Below are 24,929 nucleotides of genomic sequence, written 5' to 3' on the forward strand. Positions count from 1 at the left end.
ATATGCTACATATTGCCTTTTTGAGCAGAACATCCTGAACATGATTTCTTGACTTGGGGTCATCATTATAAATAACAGTGTCAATGTAGAAGGATACAATGTGGTATAGCAGAAAGTTATTAAACTGGGAATCAGGTGCCTGGTGTCCAAGTCCTGCTCTGTCACCAACTAGCTGTGTGGCCTTGGGCAAGTCACAGGCCCCGGGTTTCTTCTGCTGTAAAATGAGAGCATTGAAATCCACTCTGGTTTTAAATATCTTGGGTTCTATTGTATATCTAGAGTTGGTCTTACATTAAAGCCCATCTTTTAGTTTTTAAGGTATGTGGAAGGGCCAGATGGCTTGACCCATATGGAAATGAATGTGGTTAGTTGACTGTGATGACTTGCTGGACTCTGGAATTTTTGTCTAAGTCTGAGGGACACTAGCTCCTCTTAGGCTGGACTTTTAAAAATTTTTGGGTGGGGCAATGAGGGTTAAGTGACTTGCCCAGCGTCACACAGCTATTAAGTGTCAAGTGTCTGAGGCCGGATTTGAACTCAGGTACTCCTGAATCCAGGGCCGGTGCTTTATCCACTGCACCACCTAGCTGCCCCTTAGGCTGGCCTTTTTGATGTCCTAGGTACCCTGGAAGCAATAGCAACACCTTGAGTCTTAGTCCCATGGACCAACCAAAGGGACCAAGTTTTGGCATCTCCTTTCCCTCCTTTCCCCAGAGCAGGGGTGAGATTTGAACCCTGATTCCAAGTCAATATTCTCCCCCTGATAACTAGAAGTTAATTTAGAGAAGTTAACTTTTTGAAGACCAATTTGTATGTCCCCAATCCCTTGAGGAGAAGGCACTTACCAAGTGTTTGCTGAATGGTGGCAAGTTGGTCCTGTGCTAATGGCCTGAGGCTAATACTTCTCAAAGTCTCGGCATCTGCCTTTCTTCGGGTTTTCAGGCTCTTCTCCTTGATATCAGCTGTTTCTTCCAACTGAAGTCACTGCTCTTGGCTGTTGCAATTCATAAAGTCCTAGGTTCTTAGATTTAGAACTGAAAGGAACTTCAAAGGGCACAGAATCGTTTTACAAAAGAGGAGAGTGAAGTCAATGAAGCGATTTACTTAAGGTCACATGGGCACTAAAGTGTCAGGGATAGCATTTGAACCCAGATCTTTGGACTCCAGAGCCTATTCTCCTTTTATTGTTTGCCCACCCCTTCTAGTTTGCTGGTCCTGACTGATGATTTGGAAGAGCAGATAATAAGTCTAGGGAAGAGTTGAGAAAATGTGTCTTTCTTTTCCCTTTTACAAGGTGGGAGATTCTGAATTTGGGATAATCAATGCATTTACGATGAACTCTATTGATGTGGTAGTTGGTTTTACTGAACTACTATTTTTCTTTTTCCTTTTTTTTTTTTGTTAAAAAGGAATGACCTTTGTCCCTTAGGGACTGGGCAGAGAAATGTGGTATTAAGAAAAAAAACAATTTTTTTAAAGGTGGATTGGGGCAGCTAGGTGGTGCAGTGGATAAAGCACCGGCCCTGGATTCAGGAGGACCTGAACCCCCATTGCCTTGCAAAAACAAACAAACAAAAAAGGTGGATTGTGAAACCCCAGATGCACAGAGGTAGAATCCAGCCAACAGAGGTTCACTATGATGTGGTTAAGATTAGAGAGAAATGAGGGGCAGCTAGGTGGCACAGTAGATGGAGCACCGGCCCTGGATTCAGGAGTACCTGAGTTCAAATCCGGCCTCAGACACTTAACACTTACTAGCTGTGTGACCCTGGGCAAGTCACTTAACCCCAATTGCCTCACTAAAAAAAAAAAAAAAGAAGATTAGAGAGAAATGAAATCATACAATCTGTTTTTTTGTTTTGTCTTTTTTACGGGGCAATGGGGGTTAAGTGACTTGCCCAGGGTCACACAGATAGTAAGTGTCTGAGGCCGGATTTGAACTCAGGTACTCCTGAATCCAGGGCCGGTGCTTTATCCACTGCGCCACCTAGCCGCCCCAGAAATCATACAATCTGAGGCCACTGGGTGATATGTCTAGAGGATGTTTCAGGAAAAAGGAAGAGAAATCTAGGTTCATTTGCAGAAACAAATCAGGAGCTGGAAAATGTGTTTGGAACTAAAGTGAATAACATACAAAGTATTACTTAAATTAAATTGAATAATTAAATTAAATATCCTATTTGTCAATAGCAACCGCTTCAGTGGCAGGATTATGGCTTTGATTTGGCTTAGAAGTGAAAACGCAATTTGCATGTCTAAAGCGATAAAACTCCATTCTGCAAAGCTATTTTGGAGAAGAATCATTTTCTACTTGCCTCATTTCCATTTTATGAAATATAACTTTAGAAATCATTTTTTATAATCTGGAGAGATGACTCCTTTTTTTATTATTGTTCAATATCAGGTCAATTCATCGACTGGAAGGTCGTTATTTCAAAAAAATATGTCCATCAGGGGGTTGAAGAAAAAGCAGCCAAAGACTTTCAAAGTCAAAGTTATCACAATGGATGCCGAGATGGAATTCAGCTGTGAGGTAAGAGACACAGTGATATATTTTTATAAATCACTCAGAGAAAAAGGAATCTTGGCTTTGGCCATTCTGGTTTCTCTGGGAAATATTTTATAAGCACCAGGAGCAGAGGAATGTGTAGGAAAGTATGAAAATTGTGTAATTTTCATGGATTTTCATTAATTTGCACAATTGATTTTTTTTTTGGGGGGGTGAGGCAGTTGGGGTTAAGTGACTTGCCCAGGGTCACACAGCTAGTGTTAAGTGTCTGAGGCCGGATTTGAACTCAGGTCCTCCTGAATCCAGGGCTGGTGCTCTATCCACTATGCCACCTAGCTGCCCCTTAATTGATTTTTTAGTCTCCTGAATACTAAATGAATTAGCTGTTAGTTACTCAGACTTGAAATCTTTTACCACTGGAATCCTGGGTGAATGTGTCACAGTGTTAGGGGCTGTCTTGATGCATAGACACTAACCAGAAGCACATGTGTATCAGTAGGACAAGTTTGCACAAAGCCCCACAGTAAATCTTCCTTTTTGGCTTCCAGGAACTCTATGTTGACCAGCTGCACATGGGTTATTCTATTGACTTGGTGTTCTTTATTGACCTTCTTAAAATACTGTAGAGAATAAGAGGATGAATCTTTGACAGTGATCCAGGTGTTGGTAAAGGCTTATTCTTCCTTCAAGACTTAGCTGACAACTTGGTAACACCAATGAACTAAGCATTTCTTAGATCAATGATGCACAAATCTTTGGTACCTTAGTCTGAGGTGCTTATCTCTGATCAAATGGGGAATAGTAAAAGCAGGATACTCCATTCTGAGAAGTGGCGAGAGTGATTTCAACACCTCTTCCATTTGGGGACATCTCTTCTTGTTTCTGAGTGTCCTGAGTACACGAGGCCATTTCCCTCCACATAGGGATTTCCTGGTTCTAGCCTCAGAGCTATGGGCAGTACTTACTGAAGATGGAAAGGTTCAGTGAGATGCCAACAATCACAAGGAGTTTCTTGATCTAAGGCTTTGGCTGATAACATGCTATCTATAAACTAGAATGGTTGAGAACAGTCAGGCAGATTGAAAGAACCCCCTAGACATCATGAGGATTGAGTCATATTCTTATTCTTCTTCCAGATGAAATGGAAGGGGAAAGATTTGTTTGATCTGGTGTGCCGAACTCTAGGGCTCCGGGAAACCTGGTTCTTTGGCCTTCAGTATACCATTAAAGGAGTCTGTGCCTGGCTGAAGATGGAAAAAAAGGTAAGGAAAACCCCCAACCACCAACTCCTTAATAGAGTGAGTCTTTTGGGAAAACATCACGTAAATGATTTCTTACATGGTATTTAGTTTAGGTGTGACAACAACTCTAGGGCAGTTAAAAGTGTTTCTCATGATAAATACATGTGACACAATATACAAGAATAGAAATGATAGTGAATCATATATTTAAAAAAATAAAATGTTCATGATTATACAAATATAACTTATATCAGATTGCTTTCTGTCTTGGGGAGGGGGGAGAGAGGGAGAAAAATTTGGAACTCAAAATCTCATAAAAACAAATGTTATGGGCAGCTAGGTGGCCCTGGATTCAGGAGGACCTAAGTTCAAATCTCACCTCAGACATTTGACACTAGCTGTGTGACCCTGGGCAAGTCATTTAACCCCCATTGCCCCACCAAAACCCCCACAAAAATAAATGTTGAAAACTATCTTTAAACGGATATTGATTGAACACAAACTGAAGCATGCTATTTTCACTTCTTTAATTTTTTCCTTTTATTCAAGTTTTCTTATACAACTTGACTACTATGGTCATGTTTTACATAATCATACATGTATAACCTATATCTGATTGCTTACCACCTCAAGGAGGGGCAAGGGGAGGGAAGAAAGGAGGGAAACCAAAACTATAAACAAAAATGTTTATTACTTTAAAAAGAAAGAAAACTATGTTTACATGTAATTGCAAAATGATGAAATACTTTTATGATTTAAAAAATAAAAAATAAAATAAAATGATCAACATTGGAAAAAGATCCTTCAAAACAGGTGAAGATCTGAGGATACGTGCCAAATAGTTTCTTGTTAACTGTCTAAAGTCTTTTGTTTCTATTGAAGCATGAAACTTTTCCTACAGATTTGCTGGGGGTAAAATATGGACAAATGCCTTCTCTGTGTTGGTTTTTTGCCCACTGGTTTCTAATATACTCTTTCCTTCCATATGTGGTTGCCATTGAAATGGGCATTGTTGGTCTTTTTCCCAAAGAAATCATGGAAAGGGGAGAGGGACCCACATGTACAAAAATATTTATATCTGCTCTTTACGTGGTGACAAGGAATTGGAAGTTGAGGGGGTGCCCATCAATTGGGGAATGGCTGGACAAGTTGTGGTATATGAATACAATGGAATACTTATTGTGCTGTAAGAAATGATGAGCAGAAGGAGTTCAGAGAAACCTGGAGGGTCTTGTGTGAGCTGATGATGAGTGAGATGAGCAGAACCAGAAGAACATTGTACACAGTGTCATCAACATTGAGTGTTGACCTACTGTGATGGACTATATTCTTCTCACCAATGCAATGGTACAGAAGAGTTCCAGGGAACTCATGATAGAAGAGGATCTCCAAATCCAAGGGGAAAAAAAAAAGAACTGTGAAGTATAGATGCTGATTGAACCATACTATTTCTTTTGTTTTGGGTGCTGTTGTTTTTTTTTTCTATTTTGAGGTTTTGCATTACTGCCCTGATTTTTTCTCTTATAACAGGATTAATGCAGAAATAGGATTAATGTTATTATGGATATATATGTGTGTGTGTATCTATATATCTGTATATAGATATATAGACATAACCTATATCAGATTACCTGCTGTCTAGGGGAGGGGGGAGGGAGGGGAGGGAGGGAGAAAAATCTGAAATTGGAAAGCTTGTATAAACAAAAGTTGAGAACTATCTTTACATGTAACGGAAAAAAAATAAAATACCTTACATGAAAAAAAAAAAGAAATGGGCATTGTTAGCACGATGACTTTCCTCTGCAGTTCCTAATACTTAGCATTTTGCCTCTTTTTATGTTTGCATGCTTGGAAACAGGTTTTGGAACAAGAAATTCCCAAGGAAGATCCAACACAGTTCCGGTTTTTGGCCAAGTTTTACCCAGAGAAGGTGGAGGAAGAACTCCTTCAAGAAATCACTCAACACCTGTTTTTCCTGCAGGTCAGGGGGCTGATGGAAATAGTACTCTTTCCTGAAATCCTTACTGTTCTGCCTCCTTTCCCTTCTAAAGTGCCTTAGAATAGCATCAATCAGGTTTCCTATACCTTCCCATCTGTCTGTTTTGTGAGGAGAGCTAAGTGTTACCTAAAGCCACTCTATTTACATACCTGCCATTGGGAGGTGATCAAGCTGAGAGACTTCAGAAGATGCATGGTTTTGTAGAAAGAGAGAAGAGAGAAGCTTGGGTTTGGATCCCACCACAGCTACTCAGCTGGGTGATTGTGGGAAAGTCTTTTTTTTTGCTGGGCAATGAGGGTTAAGTGACTTGCCCAGGGTCACATAGCTAGTAAGTGTCAAGTGTCTGAGGCTGGATTTGAACTCAGGTCCCCCTGAATCCAAGGCCAGTGCTTTATCCACTTCACCACCTTGCTGCCCCCAGGAAAGTCATTTAATCTCTCCGAGACTTACATTGTCATCTTCCAAATGGGAGTGATAGTTATGGGGATAAAACACTCCTTGCTTTTTATAGGGTCAAGATATTTGAGCCACTCTGACTGCCTGTTATTTCTGCTAGGGTCTGTTGACTTTCCAAGGTTTTTCTTTGCTATATATGTGAAAGTGAAACAGTATATGTAGCTAGAATAATTGGAAAAAATGAACCACGAAGGTCAGCAGAACCATGCTTTGAATAATCAGTTGGTGATCCTCAGAGCTAACATCCTTCCACCCTTGTATCAGTGTTTGGAGGTGGCACAGTGTTAGTGTGCTGACCTGGAGTAAGGAAAACCTGAGTTCAAATGCTACCTCAGATATTCATTAGCTGGGCAATTCCTTGTCTGTAAAATGAGTAGAACTTAGCTCCCAGGGTTGTTATGAAGATCAAATGAAATAATATTTATCAAAAGTGCTTATCATAGTGTCTGGCACATAGTAGGCACTTAATAAATGCTTGTTTCCTTCCTTCCTTCATATTCAGATCATGATAAGCTACCAGTAAGCTCAAGAGTTTAGTTGTTTGTTTCTCATAAATAGTGGTTTATTTGTTTTTGTTTGTTTGTTTGTTTTGGTGGGTTTGGAAGCTCAGAGAACATGTAAACAAACCCATAATTAGAGGGAAAGGGGCAGCTAGGTGGTGCAGTAGATAGAGCAACGGCCCTGGAGTCAGGAGGACCTGAGTTCAAATCTAGCCCCAGACACTTGACATTTACTAGCTGTGTGACCCTGGGCAAGTCACTTAACCCCAATTGCCTCACAAAACAAACAAACAAAAAAAAAACCCCAAACAAAATAGAGGGGAATTGTGACTTGAAAGATTTAATTTTTTTCTGATTCATTTCCGGACCAGCAGTGAACAGACTCCAGAATGCAGTTCTCTTCCATTATGTGATGAAATATCCTTGGCTGATATTTACATAGCACTTTGACGTTTTGGAAGTGCTTTATACACATATACTACAGACATAGTTACCCCTATTTTAGAGTCAATAGGCATGGAGCTAAAAAGTCTCATTTGGTTGTTGTTCCATCCTGTCTGACTCTTCATGAAGCCATTTAGGGTTTTCTTGGCAAAGAGAATGGAGCGGTTTGGCTATTTCCTTCTCCAGCTCATTTGACAGATGAGGAAATGGAGGCAAACAGGGTTAAGTGACTTATCCAGGGTCCCACAACTAGTAAGTATCTGAGTCTAGATTTGAACTCAGGTCTTCCTGACTCCAGGCCTTGTGCCATCTAGCTACCCTAAAAAAAATAGGAAGGATTAAAACTCACAGTTGTTTTTTGTTTTCACTGATTCCATACTAAGAGCTCTTCCCACTATACTGTGCAGTCTCTCGGTTAAGACCAAAGTTAACAGTTTGAAGACTTGTCTGGGTGCACAGAGTCTCGCGTTGTTGTAGCCTGACATAATGCTTTGCTCATAATAGGGGTTTAATAAATGTTTCTTGAATCAATTATTCCCCCAGATGCTGTTGGGTAGGATATTCATAGGGTTAAAATACCTGAATTTTCCCTTTGACCTTTGAAGTGTTACTTGATGATGGTTTTCCAAAGCAGGGCTTTAGAACTTTTTCCGCTCGAGACCCTTTTTGGCCCAAGCAAAATTTACACGACCCCAGGTCTATAAAACAGGTACACATCGCCTTTTACCATTGCTAAATTTTTCATGACACTCACATTCAGTGACTCGACAACCCAGAGTTTAAGAAGCCAGGGTCTAGAGGCACCTTGGAGTGACAGGAGCACCACAGTTTTCCTTGAAGTTGCACAACAAAACCCACCTTTTTAGTGTTTCTTTTCTTTTGAACCTGCCTCAACTGGCCTTAATGCTTAGAGATGCAATTAGCGAAATTCTCCTCATTCCAAAGCAGGAAAGCTGGAGACCAAAACATATTTGAACTTGCACAGTGCCCTGATGATAAAGCATTTAAGGTCACACCTGATTGTTAATTGCAGAACATGTACAGACAACTGGATCTTAGTAAATTTCCATTTTACATCTAAACCATCCTGGCAACATTTACATAACTTGTAGTAAGGGGATCCCGCAGGAGCCAAATATATGGGACAAAGCCTAGGCCTCATTGCTTATGTTTGCTGCATAGAAAGGTAAAGAAAAGAATGATAAAGAGTCGTGGTAGTATTTATTTATGTCAAAAACAACATACTCAGAAGTGTCTCTCAGTCATTTTCTGTGGTAAAATACACTGTTTGTATCATTATGAGGATTATAAAGACTTTCACTTGGGAAGCAAAATATTTTCCATTTTTCCATTTTAATAGTTCGGCAATGCCTTTACCTGTGTTTCAAATCAAACCCATTTACTTGACTCATCTGAGAATAGAATGCAGAGAAATATGAGTCTTCCGTGGCTGGGCTTCTGTCTGGCTCAGGACGTTTTTGGAAGGAGAGCTAAGTGTGACTTGAAATTTCTCACTTTTTCCACATGGGACCTCGTTAAGACTGGGAGCTAGTCTTTCCTAATTCTTACTTTGTCCATCTGAAGGAGAGATTTGGGTAGACATCTCAGGATGGGCTGAGGCAACAGCTAGCAAGGTTCCCAGAAACTGGCCCATAGAATGGGCTGAGTTGGAAAGAAGCAAGTGATGAATGCTCTTCCCGTGAATATGGTACCATGAGTCATCCTGCTGATTCCTGTGTCTGAATTATGTTGGCTTTCCTTTTAGTTCCTCCTTCTGTTAGGAGAACACATCTGCTATTGCCACTGAAATAAGATCCTGGGAGATAATAGGGAAAACATAAGGGATGTTTACATTCTCCCTGTGTTCACAGTGTCAGGCTTGAAGAAGTTGTTTGCTTTCCATCATTTAGACTCCAAAGTCATATTTCCTTTTCAGTTGATATTTGATAATATTTAAGTCTTCAAAGCCATCTAGATTTGGGGATGGGTGGGGTAGGTGGGGCAGGCTTCAATTCATTCACCAAGGTGGATAAAATGGGTAAATGGGGGAGGGGGAGGGAGGAATCTCCAATTCTTTATCAGTGTAAGGTTTTCTAGAGGTCTTTTTTTTTTTTCGGGGCAATGGGGGTTAAGTGACTTGTCCAGGGTCACACAGCCAGTAAATGTCAAGTGTCTGAGGCCGGATTTGAACTCAGGAACTCCTGAATCCAGGGCCGGTGCTTTATCCACTGCGCCACCTAGCCGCCGCCCCCCCCTCCCCCCAGGACTTTCTTAGGGGAGAAATGGGCCTCAGATTGTGTGGAATGGATGGGCTTAATTCTTTCTTTCCAAAAAAGTCCTAAATAAAATAAATATCTGAGTTGTCACCCAGTAACAACTTATCTTTCTGGAATGTGGCTCCCTTAGCAGCCTCAGCTATCTAGAATACCATCCCCAAAAAGGAAATAAACAGAAAAGACTTCTAAACAGCCAGAATAGATGTCACAAAACCCATTCATGAAAGCTGATAGCTAGCATTATCTCATTCAACTCATTTTACAGAGACAGACAGAGGTCAAGTAACTTAGTTAAGGTCACATGACTAGGAAGTTTCTGAGATTAGATTTGAACTCAGGTTTTCTTGACTCTGGGTCCTGACATAATTGTAGGCTATTAGGTAGCAAAGACCATAGAGTTACCTTCAGTCTTTCCCAACATCAGGGTCTTTTCCAATGAATCCCGTCTTCTCATTATGTGGCCAAAGTGTTTAAGCCTCAGCTTCAGTATTTGACCTTCCAGTGAATGGTCTGAATTCATTTCTTTAAGTATTGACAGATTTGATCTCCTTGCTGTCAAAGGGACTCTCAAAAGTCTTCTAGCACCACAAATTTGAAAGCACTGAAAGGCTCTCAGCTTTCCTTATAATTCAACTTTCATAGCCATACATTGCTCCTGGAAAAACCATAGCTTTGACTATATGGACCTTTGTCAGCAAGACGTCTCTGTTTTTTAGTTTGCTGTCCAGATTGGTCATAGCTTTCCTTCCAAGAAGCAAGCGTCTTTTAATTTCATGGCTGCAGTCACTGTCTGCAATGATCCTGGAGCCCAAGAATATAAAGTCTGATTTTTTCTCGCTCTATTTGCCAGGAAGTGATGGAACCAGTTGCCAAGATCTTAGGGGTTTTTTTGTTGTTGTTTTTTTTTTTTTTACGTTAAACTTTAAACCAGCTTTTATATTTTTGTCTTTCACCCTCTTCAAGAGGCTTCTTAATTTTTCTTCACTTTCTGCCATCAGAGGGGTATCACCTGCATATCTGAGATTGTTGCTATTTTTCTGGGCAATGTTAATTCTGGCTTTTGATTCATTCAGCCTAGCATTTTGCATGATGTACTCTGCATTTAAACTAAATAACCAATGAGTTATTCCTTTTTTAGTTCTAACTATTGCTTCTTCTTTTGTGGGGGAAGGGGTTGTGGGGTTGGGACATAAACTGACCAGCTAAACTAAAGGACAGACACACCTTGAGAAGTAAGGGAAAGAGGCAGCTAGGTGGCACAGTGGATAAAGCACTGGCCTTGGATTCAGGAGTACCTGAGTTCAAATCCAGCCTCAGACACTTGATACTTAACTAGTTGTGTGACCCTGGGCAAGTCACTTAACCCTCATTGCCCTGCAAAAATTAACACAAAACAAAAAAAAAAACAAAAGAGAAGTAAGGGAAATAAGCCCCTTAGGTGTGGCTGCTGCCTGGTCAGTGCCAGGGGACAGAGATAACTCCAGAAATCAGAACAACCACCCTCACCTGACTTCTCCCAACCCACCCCCAGTAAGGACTTCGGTCCCCATCTACCATCTAAAAAAGCTTTTTCCTTTCTCCTGTTCCCAGAGATAGGTATCTCAGAGAATCATCTCTGAATTATCTCCCTTTCAGAGAAGGCCTTGCCTTCTCTCTTGGTCTCCTTTCTCTCTCTCTCCTTTTTTTTTTTTTTAATGAGGCAATTGGGGTTAAGTGACTTGCCCAGGGTCACACAGCTAGTAAGTGTCAAGTGTCTGAGGCCAGATTTGAACTCAGGTACTCCTGAATCCAGGGCCGGTGCTTTATCCACTGCTCCACCTAGCTGCCCACTATATTGTACTTTAAAGGGAGATTTCCTTGCAAAACGCCCATGAGGCTGATTATTGCAACAACAATAATAGCTTACATTTATATAGTACCTTATTCCTGACAAAGAATTTTCTTCACAATAGCCCAGCAAAGTACCGTCATCTTCATCCTCATCTTACATTGTTCTTGCCTCTTCTTCAAAATTTTTCCCCCAGTTAGTACTATTGTTAACTGTGTTTCTCTCCATCCTATTCACTCCCCATGATATTTATTCTATTTTCTATCTTCTTTTACCCTTTTCCTCTTCAAAAGTGTTTTACTGAGGCAGCTAGATGGCGCAGTGGTTAAAGCACTGGCCCTGGATTCAGGAGTACCTGAGTTCAAATCTGACCTCAGACACTTGACACTTACTAGCTGTGTGACTCTGGGCAAGTCACTTAACCTCCATTGCCTGCAAAAAACCCCAAAACAAACAAAAAGTGTTTTACTTCTGGATCGTTGTCATTTTTAATATTATACCCCAGTACTGCTTTTCTCACCCTTTTGTTAATGATGAGGGCTTTTTCATTTCTTCTAAGGGATTCTTGCCCTCATTAGTATATGTAATGATCACCTGAATTAAATTCACCCATTCCTGCCTATTTGATTTCACTGATACCCAAGATGTAGATATTGAATTTTCCATCTCCTGTTGGACCACATTCAATTTACCTTGGTTCATGGAAGTCAACGAATCTAATCCTTGCCCAAAGCATTATTCAGATTCCTCTGTGTCTAATCCCTTATTCTCAACTTTTTTTTAGGCAACCTATTCTGTTTTGAAACATAGCTGATTATTGGGAATTTTCTCCTTTTATTGAGCTGACATATACCTTCTTTTTAAAATTCTACCCACTCGGGGGGGCGGCTAGGTGGTGCAGTGGATAAAGCACCAGCCCTGGATTCAGGAGTTCCTGAGTTCAAATCTAGTCTTAGACACTTGACACTTACTGGCTGCGTGACCCTGGGCAAGTCACTTAACCCCCATTGTCCTGCAAAAAAAAAAATTCTACCCACTTTTCCTCATTCTGCCCCTCTAGGCCAAGTAGAAACTCTTCAGATCCTGATCAGAGAAGGCAGGTAAATTTGGAATACGGTTTAGAAATTTGGCATCCAAAACTTGGTTAAATAATTGAAATTAGAAAAAGAAAGTTATGCTTAAAGCAGTGAATTCTCAGCTAGTCAGAAAATTCTACCACCCAGAATGACATTGTCTCCAAGCTTCTGATTAGTTGAGGCCTTACCTAGATTATATAAATTTACTATTTTGTAAAGTCATTGTGAGTTCAAAGGGTGCTTTGTTTGGATTTATTCAAATCGCTTAACCTCTATCTGCCTGTTTCCTGTGTCATATCACACTGATGATTCATATTGAATTTGCAGTCCACTAAAACCCCCAGATATTTTCAGACAAATCTACCTTTCAGTCTTCCTCGGTCTCCCCCTAGTCTTTTACTTGTTAGGTTGATTTTTTCAAATCAGTTTATAAGATTTTACATTTATCTCTGTTAAATTTTATCTGATTAGATTTAGCTTAACATTCTAGCTTGGCAACATCATTTTGAGCTCCACCTCTGTCATTCAGTCTACTAGCTATTACTTATAGCTTTGTGTGATCTGCAAATCTTATAAGTATGCCACCTTTATCCCTGGCACTGATAAAAATGTTAAAACAGCCTGAGCCTGAGCACACCTCCCTGGGGTCTTCTACTGGACAAACTACTCTCTTCCCACAGTTGCTCTTTGGGTTTGGAGATTCAGTCTGTTCTGACTCCAGCTAATTGTACCATCATCTGTTCCATGTGGCCCCGCTGGTTCCACTGGGTAGCATGAAACTCAGTTGAATGTTGCCCTACAGTCTAGGAAAACTATCATCTTACCTTGATCTACTAGTTGGATAACCCTATCAAAAAAACCGGAAATTACCTTAGTCTGACATAACTTCTTCTTGATGAAAATGTGCCAGTGAATATTGAATTTTTCCAGGAATCCAAGGCAAAATCATTGGCCTTAGTTTCCAGGGTCCATTTTCATTTGTCTTTTGAAAATCAGGGCATTTTTCCTTTTCTAGACCCATGACACCTCTCATTCTCTACAATCTTTCAGAGATAACAGTCCTTGTGATTCAGCAGATAGGTCTCCAGATCTTTCCAGAAGGGTCAATGGAATTCAACTGGGCACAGTGACTCAGCCTCCTTAGAGGCAACTGGACATTTTCTTACTTACTGCTTATCTTGGGTCTCAACTCCTTATTAGGTATTTTTGTTCTTTTCAGCCCAAAGATAATTTTTGTTGGGAAGGAGAAAAAAAAAAACCTCAAGCAAAATAAAAGTTGGACAGCTCTACTTCTACTCAGTCTGTTGTCATGATTAGATGAATAAATTTTTTTTTTTTAGTGAGGTTAAGTGACTTGCCCAAGGTCACACAGCTAGTAAGTGTTAAGTGTCTGAGGCCGGATTTGAACTCAGGTACTCCTGACTCCAGGGCCGGTGCTCTATCCACTGCGCCACCTAGCTGCCCCTAAAATTTAAAAAAAAAATAAAAATATTTTTTAATTTTCCAGTTACATGTATATTTTCTAATCTTTTTTTTTTTTTAAGTGAGGCAATTGGAGTTGTGACTTGCCCAGGGTCACACAGCTAGTAAGTGTTGAGTGTCTGAGGCCAGATTTGAACTCAGGTACTCCTGACTCCAGGGCTAGTGCTCTATCCACTGCTCCACCTAGCTGCCCCTACATGTATATTTTCAACATTTGTTTTCATAGGATTTTTAGTTCCAAATTTTTCTCCCACCCTCCCTTCCCTCCCTCCTCCCCAAGATGGAAAGCAATCTGATATAGATTATATAAGTACAATCACATTAATCATATTTCTGCATTTAGAGGAATAAAAATTTTTTTAAGTTTTGGTTCTTACAGTAATGAATCCTCAGCTGTCCAGAAAATTTTGCTAGACACAGTGTTTTAGTCCCCAGGGTTCTTTTCATCCAAAGACAGAAACTGTTGCATATTGGTCTACTTAGGTCTGGCACCTAGTAGGTGCTTAATAAATGTTTTTGATCATTCCATCTATCCCATCCCTACTCCTACTCCATTGTCCATTGTCAATATGGCTAAACAAAGTCCTAAATGTTTTTATTGTCTTTAGTTTCCTTCCCTGTCTTAGCTCTTTCTGAACTTGGGCCCACGTGTATACCTGGGAAAGTAGTTACAAAGAATGTGTGAATGGGAGCATAGTTTTAGGACTTTCCAAGCACATCAATATGCAAATAGTTCTTCCCCTTCCTACCCCCTCTTCCCCAACAGAATATGTTTGCATGGCATCCTGGAATCTTTCACAACCTGAAAGTATCCTTGGTTGCTAAATCCAGCTGTGGCCTCACAGGCACCTTTGTGGGGGTGACAAGGGAAGACCCAGATTCTCAGAAACTCCCAGGTCTTGGTGCTCTCCCAGATGATATTATCCTTTTCCACCTTTCCAACCAGATTAAAGCATTTCCATAGGGGATTTCCAAAGTAGGAGAAGTTCTCTAGGGAAGGGTGTGTTCCATAGAATGTGCAAGTGATGTAAAAAAAAAATTTTTTTTTTTTTGCTGGGGCAATGAGGGTTAAGTGACTTGCCCAGGTCAGGCAGCTAGTAAGTGTCAAGTGTCTGCAACTGGATTTGAACTCAGTTCCTCTTGAATCCAAGGCCGGTGCTTTATCCACTTCACCACCTAGCTGCCCCCGTGCAAGTGATTTTAAAGTGATATCATTAGGGTTTGGGCCACCAAGAATTTCTATTCTTATTCCTACCAATCCAGCAAGACAAATAAAGGGCCTTCCATGTGGAAAAAATCTTGCTAGTCTGGGATACCAAGAAGGAAGTAGTCTTTCCAAGAGCTTCTGTGGTGGGTTATAACTAGGAGGCAAGTCAATCCAGGTGGCTCAGAGGAAGGAGAGAGTACTAGCCATTGGGGGATTCATTCATTCAGAAAGTCATTCAATCAATATTTATTAAGGGCCTACTGAGTGCCAGGCACTATGCCAGATATACAAAGAGATATGGAGATGAAAAACGAAACCGTCTACCCTCAAACCACTTATAGTCTCATAGGAAGGGGACATATACTAATTAGTTTGTGTGTGTGTAAATATATATATGAGATATATAATGTATATATTTATATATAATATGTATAAGAAATCTAATTGGTCAATACACAATATATCTAGATGCCAGGAATTTCAGTGTATGGCGGTGGGTGAAGACTCTAATACATGGGAGGACCAGGAAAGCCCTTTTATTGGAGGGGCACCTTGAGCTCGGGGTAGGAGGAAGCTTGGCATTCTAAGAGGGGAGGCATATCGGCCTTGGTGGGCAGGAAGTTTATAGAAAGGCACAGAGACGGGACTGAGGTCTATGAGGAACAGGTCAGGAATGTAGACTGTAGGAGAAGGGATGTATCACTGGGGAAAGATAAGTTGGAACTGGATTGTGAAGGGCTTTTTTTGTTTTTAGTGAGGCAATTGGGGTTAAGTGACTTGCCCAGGGTCATACAGCTAGTAAGTGTTAAGTGTCTGAGGTCGGATTTGAACTCAGGTCCTTCTGAATCCAGGGTGGGTGCTCTATCCACTGCGCCACCTAGCTGCCCCCCCCCTTTTTTTTGGTGAATATAGCATAATAATTTAACACAAAGTTCGCTTAGAACATTTTTTGACTTGATTCAAAAAATCAAAATGAAGACAATCTGAACAATACGTCGTCCCCTTTCTAAGCTGCCTTAGCCTATTGGATGATGAATGCAACCTCAGTTTTCACCAGTATAAGTTGCACAAAACCTTTTTTACAAAATTAAAATGAAGGGGCAGCTAGGTGGCGCAGTGGATAGAGTATAGGCCCTGGAGTCAGGAGGACCTGAGTTCAAATCCAGCCTCAGACACTTAACACTTACTAGTTGTGTGACCCTGGGCAAGTCACTTAACCCCAATTGCCTCACTTAAGAAACAAAAAAAATTAAAATAAAAAGAATAGGAAAGAGACCCTCATTGTGCTCCTGTTGTGGGGACTTATTTACTTGATCACTGGAATGTTTATTTGACCACTGGTACCTTTAACAAAATCCTAACTTGGGGCCAACTAGAATCAGGCATAATTGTTATTATGTCTTAGGTGAAGAAACAGATATTAGACGAAGAAATCCATTGTTCTCCAGAGGTCACTGTTCTGTTGGCTTCATACGCTGTCCAGGCTAAGGTGAGTGTACAGAACTTTTGCCTTTACTTTTAGCTTTTTAAAAGTTTAATGTCATTGGAAAAGTTGAATATTGCTTCTTACTGAATATAAAAAAGCACATACCACGGACTGTTTTCCTAAAGAAACAAGGTAATAATGTAAATAACCTCTTTGGGGAGGATGAAATACATTCAATCAGTTCAATAGTGTTTTTTTTTTCTTAGTCATGCCTGACTTTTTGTTTGTTTCTGTGCTTGTTTTTTTTTGGTGGGGCAATGGGGGTTAAGTGACTTGCCCAGGGTCACACAGCTAGTAAGTGTCAAGTGTCTGAGGCCAGATTTGAACTCAGGTCCTCCTGAATCCAGGGCTGGTGCTTTATCCACTGCGCCACCTAGCTGCCCCCATGCCTGACTTTTTGTGACCCCATTTGGAATTTTCTAGGCAAAGATATTAGAATAGTTTGCCATTTCCTTCTCCAGCTCATTTGACATATGAGGAAACTGAGGCAAACAGGGTTAAGCGACTTCCCCAGGGTCACACAGATAGTAAGTGTCTGAGGTTGGATTTGAACTCAGGAAGTTGAGTCTTCCTGACTTCAGGCCTGGTGCTCTATGCATTAGGGCGCCACCTAGCTGCTCTTCAAGTATCTTTAGGGCTGTTATAGAAAGGCAGTGTTGGGGCAGCTAGGTGGCGCAGTGGATTGAGCACCGGCCCTGGAGTCAGGAGTACCTGAGTTCAAATCCGGCCTCAGACACTTAATGCACACTTACTAGCTGTGTGACCCTGGGCAAGTCACTTAACCCCAATTGTCTCACTAAAAAAAAAAAAAAAAAGAAAGGCAGTGTTGGAGTAGTGGAGTAAAGAGCTGATCTTGGAACCAGGAAGATCTGGATTCAAGTTCTGCCTCTGACAATCACTGGCCACATGACCCTGGGTCAGCCATTTGTCTCTGAGCTTTCTAGGCACCTACCTAAGTCCAAGTTGTGGAGAGATTGCTGATCTGCATCTGGAAATCACGGGTGTGGTCCCTGTTCTGACCTTGGCCACCAGACTGCAGGGAGGCACTTCTCTGTCTCTGGAAGTACTCTTCAATCCAGGATCACTGGCTGCCAAGACAGCTAGGTGCTGGATGAACTAGAATGATGGGCCTTCAGTCAAGAAGACCTGAGGTCAAATCTTTGTCTCAGACACTTACTGGCTGTGTGACCCAGGGCTTGTCACTTAACCTCTGTTTGCCTCAGTTTCCTCAACTCTAAAATGGAGATAATAATAGCACCCCCTCCCCTAGGGTTGTTGTGAAGATCAAATGAGATAGTAATTATAAAGAGCTTAGCACAGGGCCTGGCGCATAGTAGGTTCTATATAAATGTTAGCTGTATTATTATCTCCCAGCTCTGGGCATCTTCTCAGCTTGTCCCCCATGCCTGGAATATTCTCTGCTCAGCTCTGTCTACCAATTTCACTGATTTCCTTTAAGTCTCAGTTAAAATCCAGTCTTTTGTAGAAAGCCTTTCCCAACCTCTCAGTTAATCACTTCTTACTAATCCTCCACAGAGCTTGTGTGTATAGATTTGATTATACATTGTCTCCCCCCTTAGATGATGAACTCCTTGAGGGCAGGGACTGTCTTTTGCCTCTTTTTGCATCCCAGCACTTAGCACAGTGCCTGGTATACAGTGGGTGCTCAATGAATGTTTACTGATTGATTGATCTTCAAGTTAAAAGGAGTATTGTTTATATTTCAGTATGGTGACTATGACCCTAACTTTCACAAGCCAGGCTTCTTGATCCAGGATGAGCTGTTGCCCAAAAGAGTAAGTATCTAGAAAATTAATTGCATTTCTCTCCCCCTTTTGGGTTAAGAGATGTCATGAGACGTTCGTGATGAGAAAGGAGGGGATTCTTAAGAGACAGCTTTTCTCTTAATTCTGCCCATCTCTGTGCTCTCCTTCCAATCCTTCAAGGCCCCTGGAAATCCCCACTTTCTCTGTGAAGCTTTGTCCACCCACTTCAGCCAGCACAGATTTCTTTCCTTCTAACTTTTAAGGGCACTCATTCTCTGACCCCTGAGTTTCCTCATTCAGTTGTATTTCATTTTGTACTTTAGCACGGGCTCTGTGCATCCTAAGGAGTCTGGAATAGAGTTTAGGGACCCATGAATTGGCAACTTAATATTTTGATAACTTTGTTTCTGTCAAATTGTTTTCCTTTGCAGTTCCACAGGCTTCATCAATACAAAGAAGTAAAGCACCTGCTTTACTTTACAAGTGTTGTTCTGTGTTTGCAACTTGGTCTAGTGTTAAGAATATAGACTGGTGGGGGCAGCTAGGTGGTGCAGTGAATAAAGCACCGGCCTTGAATTCAGGAGGACCTGAGTTCAAATGTGGCCTCAGACACTTGACACTTACTAGCTGTGTGACCCTGGGCAAGTCACTTAACCCCCATTGCTCTACAAAAAAAAAAAAGAAAAGAAAAAAGAAGAATATAGACTGGGAGGCAGGAGACCTGGGTTCTAGTCCTGTCATTGACTCTGAGACCTTGGGAAAGTCATTAGACTTAAAGGTCATGAGTTTTCCCCTCTCTCTGGCCTCGAAGATCTCAGAGGTCTCTCTTAGCTCTACAATCCTATGAGTCCCCCAAACATCTTTTTTTTTTGCTATTGTTAGTGAGGCAAATGGGGTTAAGTGACTTGCCCAAGGTCACACAGCTAGTAAGTGTTAAGTGTCTGAGGCCGGATTTGAATTCAGGTACTCTTGACTTCAGGGCTGGTGCTTTATCCACTGTGCCACCTAGCTGCCCCCCCCCAAACATCTTTGAAGGAAAGACCTGGAAGGTTCTGGGGCTCTCGGCTGCCTGGTATCCAACATAGGTAGCATGGGGGTTCCACAAGGATTTTTAATTAAACTGGAATATATGGCATCTTCTGTGCCACGTGGAAGGATGAGGCTCTTGGGAAATGTAGGAATGACAGCCAGCCCTCTTTTCAAATAGCAGAGCAATACTCCTTGTTTGCTGTGTGTGAGTGTGTGTGTATGCGTGTGTGTGTGTGTGTGTTGATTGACACAGAGGCCAAAGGTCAACCTCTCATTCATTATTCTTTTCTTTTCTTTTTTTTTTGTGGGGCACTGAGGGTAAAGTGACTTGCCCAGGGTCACACAGCTAGTAAGTGAAGTGTGGGAATACTCTCCCCCACAGATACTGAGTGTAGTGGTGGGTGAGTGTGACCTGGATTGATGTATGGATTGTAGTGGATTTATTATTTCTATACTTGCTTTATAAAGTATAAAATACCAGTTTTTTCTTTGCCTTATTGTTGAAGAAATGATTATCTAGTAGTTTGCTAAGTGTTGTTATTATGAATGGCTGATTTTGTGTAAATAGAAGCACCTCAGTGGAAATCTGAGGGTTGAAGGGGTCAATAGGGGAAATATATTGCTCCATAACAGGGTTACCTCTAGGGATTTGAGAGAGCTGGAGCGTAACTTCGTGGTGGGGGTCCTTCCCTGGAAATGCAGACTTGTTAGTGTGAGGGTGGGTTGGTGTGAGTAAGCCAGCATAGGGAATGAAATGGGAATCCACATAACCTGTTTGGAAGGGGCAGCTAGGTGGTGCAGTGGATAGAGCACCAGCCCTGGAGTCAGGAGTACCTGAGTTCAAATCCGGCCTCAGACACTTAATGCACACTTACTAGCTGTGTGACCCTGGGCAAGTCACTTAACCCCAATTGCCCGGCAAAAACAAAAATAAAAATAAAATAACATCGCCTGTTTGGAAGGTCTGAGCTGCCACAGTGGGTGGCCAACTGTTACACCCTCCTTTGTTACATTTAGTAAGACTCCATCTAAGAATACGGTCTTTTTTTACCTCTTAGGACTGTTGTGAGAACCAAAAGAAAAAGCATACATGAAGTGCTTTGTGATAGAAAAATGTTAGCTCTTATTATTAACGAAATTATCCTGTGATGGAAATTACCCAGAGCAGTTGCTTTTGGGGTTGAGGAAGAGGAGGGTGATAAGGATGGTGGCGGTGGTGAAGAAGAGGAGGGGGAGGAGGAAGATGAGGATGTGGAGGAGGAAGGGGAGGATGCTGCTGCTGAGGATGACAATACCGCTTCCATCTTTAGCTAGCAATGGAGGAAGCTTTTCCTCCTCAGAAGTCTCAGTTCTTCTTTTTCTTGGCAGGTCCTCAAGCAGTATCAGATGACAGTCCACATGTGGGAAGAAAAAATAACAGCCTGGTATGCAGAGCACAGGGGTATTGCCAGGTAGGGAAACACAACCCACATTAGAGAAGACCATGGGCACCAGGCTGGACTGTTTGAAGCTACTGGAGTCAAGCAACCAGCATTTTTTTTTTTTTTAGTTCTCAACTTTTGTTTATATGAGCTTTACAATTTCAGATTTTTCTCCCTTCCTCCCCTCCCTCCCCCCTCCCCTAGACAGCAGGTAATCTGATATAGGTTATCTCTATATATCTATATATCTATATACATATACATATATATATATATACATAATAACCTTAATCCTATTTCTGCATTAATCCTGTTACAAGCGAAAAAATCAGAGCAGTGATGTAAAACCTCAAAATAGAAAAAAACACAACAGCACCCTAAACAAAAGAAATAGTATGGTTCATTCAGCATCTATACTCCACAGTTCTTTTTTTTTTTTTTTCTTGGATTTGGAGATCCTCTTCCATCATGAGTTCCCTGGAACTCTTCTGTACCATTGCATTGGTGAGAAGAATATAGTCCATCACAGTAGGTCAACACTCAATGTTGATGATACCGTGTACAATGTTCTTCTGGTTCTGCTCATCTCACTCATCATCAGCCCACGTAAGACCCTCCAGGTTTCTCTGAACTCCTCCTGCTCATCATTTCTTACAGCACAATAGTATTCCATTGTATTCATATACCACAACTTGTCCAGCCATTCCCCAATTGATGGGCACCCCCTCAACTTCCAATTCCTTGCTACCACGTAAAGAGCAGATATAAATATTTTTGTACATGTGGGTCCCTTTCCCCCTTCCATGATTTCTTTGGGAGAAAGACCTAAAAGTGGAATTGCTGGGTCAAAGGGTATGCACAGCTTTATCGCCCTTTGGGCATAATTCCAAATTGCTCTCCAGAATGGTTGGATCAGTTCACAGCTCCACCAACAATGCATTAGTGTTCCAATTTTCCCACAGCTTCTCCAACATTTATTATCTTCCCTTTTTGTCATTTTAGCCAATCTGATAGGTGTCAGGTGGTACCTCAGAGTTGTTTTAATTTGCATCTCTCTAATCATTAGAGATTTAGAGCATTTTTTCATATAGGAATAGATAGCTTTGGTTTCTTCATCAGAAAACTGCCTGTTCATATCCTTTGACCATTTCTCAATTGGGGAATGACTTGGATTCTTATAAATTTGATTTAGTTCCCTATATATTTTAGAGATGAGACCTTTATCAGAAGTACTGGCCTCAAAAATTGTTTCCCAGCTTTCTGCCTCCCTTCTAATTTTGGATGCATTGCTTCTGTTTGTACAAAAAATTTTTAATTTAATATAATCAAAATCATCCATTTTGCATTTTATAATATACTCTATCTCTTGTTTGGTCAAAAACTGTTTTCCTTTCCAAAGATCTGATAGGTACACTATTCCTTTCTCTCCTAATTTACCTATGGTATCACCTCTTATGTCTAAATCATGTATCCATTTTGACCTTATTTTAGTATAAGGTGTAAGATGTTGGTCTATGCCTAATTTCTGCCATACTATCTTCCAGTTTTCCCAGCAGTTTTTGTCAAATACTGAGTTCCTATCCCAGAAGCTGGAGTCTTTGGGTTTATCAAACACTACATTACTAGTGTCATTTACTACTGCATTTCCTGAGCCTAGCCTATTCCATTGATCTACCACTCTATTTTTTAGCCAGTACCAGATAGTTTTGATGACTGCTGCTTTATAGTAAAGCTCCAGCAACCAGCATTTATTAAACACCTATGGTATACCAGGCTCTGTGAACATGATTCCTGGATTGGTTGCCTGGATTGTGGTTTACAAGCTGTAATTATCCTGGATCCTCAGTCAAATACTGTCATTGCAGTGTGTAAGGGCCCCTTCTTTATGAAATAACATGTATAATGAGATTTGTACATCATAATGCTATTTTATTTATTGCATACAATTATTAATAATAGGGGACACAATGCATAGCACAGAGAGGCTTGTCTGTGCCTTCTTTTTTGGTCCTACAACAATCCATGGGGGTCAGAAGGATAAGCATCTGCAGGATTTACAAGAGGAAAGTGAAGCTCAGTGAGAACCCTGGAGCGGTGGTGGTGGATAAGGAGAGCCTGGCTTTCTCTTTTCTTTTCTTTTCTTTCCTTGGCAATGAGGATTAAATGACTTGCCCAGGGTCACACAGCAAGTAAGTGTCAAGTGTCTGAGGCCAGATTTGAACTCAGGTCCTTCTGAATCCAGGGCTGGTGCTTTATCCACTGAGCCACCTAGCTGCCCCCTAGAAGATGGTCCTCTTGCTACTTATAGAGTTCAGCCTCCTTGGGTATTTCTATGTTGTGCCATCTCTCTCTCTCTCTCTCTTTTTGCAGGGCAATAAAGATTAAGTGACTTGCCCAGGGTCACACAGCTAGTAAGTGTCAAGTGTCTGAGGCTGGATTTGAACTCAGGTCCTCCTGAGTCCAAGGCCAGTGCTTTATCCACTGTGCCACCTAGCTGCCCCTCATCTTTCTCTCTCTCTCTTTTTTTTTTGGTGCCATCTATTTAGATTTGTGGGAATCTGCCAGAAGACAGGGAGGCTGCCTGGTGTTGGGGCAAAATTGGCTGGACTGGGAGTGAGGAGAAATAGGATTAGAATCCTTGTCTTAACACTCATTAGCTATATGATCTTCAGAGTATAATTCACTTTTCCAACTCTCAGTTGGTAATTTGAATGGGAGTAACAATGCTAACTGCCCTTCCCTTTCCCTCCAGATTCATAGAATCATAGGCTTAGAGAGGATATTGGAGGACATTTAGTCCACCTTCCTCTTATTATTATTTTTTTTTTGGTGGGGAAATGAGGGTTAAGTGACTTGCCCAGGATCACACAGCTAATAAGTGTCAAGTGTCTGAGGCTGGATTTGAACTCAGGTCCTTTTGAATCCAGGGCCGGTGTTGTGCCACCTAGCTGCCCCCCCTTCATCTTTTTACAGATGAGGAAACTAAGGCACAAGAAGGCTGGAGGACTTTGCGGTGGTCACCACAGCTAGTATTTAAGGTCTTCTTGACTCCAAGCTCAGTGCTTCCTCCACTATACCTTACATTGTTATAGTAAACCTTACACTGTAAACTTTAGATTAATATAGTGTTGTAACTTTTGAGTAGGAAGGGGCCTCAGAGGTCACATAGTCCAACTCCCTCATTTTTACAGGTGAGGAAATTGAGGCCCACCCAGAGTCTGGGATTTGTCTGGGATCACACAGATGTAGGAAGTGGTGGAGATGAGTTCTGAAGCCAGGTTCCCTGACTCCAAGTCCAGAGCTTCTCCCACTTTTTTTTTTTTAAAGTGAGGCAATTGGGGTTAAGTGACTTGCCCAGGGTCACACAGCTAGTAAGTGTTAAGTGTCTGAGGCTGGATTTGAACTCAGGTCCTCCTGACTCCAGGGCCGGTGCTCTATCCACTGCGCCACCTAGCTGCCCCTGAGCTTCCACTTTGCCTTGCTGAAGATTTCCTTCATCTGTAATTATAGCAGATAAAAGATGTAACAAGTTGTATTTATTTTTTAAACATCCTGCAGAGTGATTAGAAATCAATCAAATTAAAAATATGATTAAGTTGAATGTTAGCATAAAAGGGTAGATTTTTAAAATAAGGTAATAGAAGTAATATTTTAGCTTTTTCCTGAACTTTGTGTTTGTTCTCCAGGGATGAAGCTGAGATGAACTATCTAAAAATTGCCCAAGATTTGGCGATGTATGGTGTCAATTACTTCCCCATTGAAGTAAGTAGAATTTGCTCTTAAATGGGTCAAGCAAATCTCTTCAGTTTTCAGTCTCTTCATAAAGGCTGCTTTTTTCAGGGTTATTTTGGGGATTACCAGTGAAATGCATTTGGGTGTATTTCTAGATTGCTGTCCCCTTTTCATTTGCAGACCCTTTTCCAAGCTGGAAAATGTCAAGTGCTCTGAGGACATGTTAGATATAACCACGTTTGAGACCTTGGGATCCCAGAAAGACTCAGCCCGAATAAATTGACTGGAATGATTTTTTGTTTGGTTGTTTTTTTTGGTGAGACAGTTGGGATTAAGTGACTTGCCCAGGGTCACATAGCTAATAAGTATCAAGTGTCTGAGGTTGGATTTGAACTCAGGTCCTCCTGACTTCAGGTCCAGTGCTCTATCCACTGTGCTACCTAGCTGCCCCTGGAATGATTTTTTATAGATGTTAAA

At 41.2% G+C, this 24,929-nt stretch overlaps 1 protein-coding gene across 1 annotated transcript in view; it reads left to right on the forward strand.

The window, feature by feature from the left end:
• Positions 1-24,929, forward strand: part of LOC122756337 (merlin-like) — a 57,325-nt gene that overhangs the window by 2,388 nt on the left and 30,008 nt on the right. The window contains exons 2-8 of the mRNA XM_044005581.1: positions 2,405-2,533; positions 3,646-3,771; positions 5,609-5,731; positions 16,424-16,507; positions 18,232-18,300; positions 20,668-20,750; positions 24,407-24,482. Of these exons, the coding sequence (XP_043861516.1) occupies positions 2,444-2,533; positions 3,646-3,771; positions 5,609-5,731; positions 16,424-16,507; positions 18,232-18,300; positions 20,668-20,750; positions 24,407-24,482 (651 nt within the window). The 5' untranslated portion in view covers positions 2,405-2,443. The remainder of the gene's footprint in view (positions 1-2,404; positions 2,534-3,645; positions 3,772-5,608; positions 5,732-16,423; positions 16,508-18,231; positions 18,301-20,667; positions 20,751-24,406; positions 24,483-24,929) is intronic.

Source organism: Dromiciops gliroides, chromosome 4, assembly GCF_019393635.1.
Source record: "Dromiciops gliroides isolate mDroGli1 chromosome 4, mDroGli1.pri, whole genome shotgun sequence".
NCBI classification, from domain to species: Eukaryota; Metazoa; Chordata; class Mammalia; order Microbiotheria; family Microbiotheriidae; genus Dromiciops; species Dromiciops gliroides.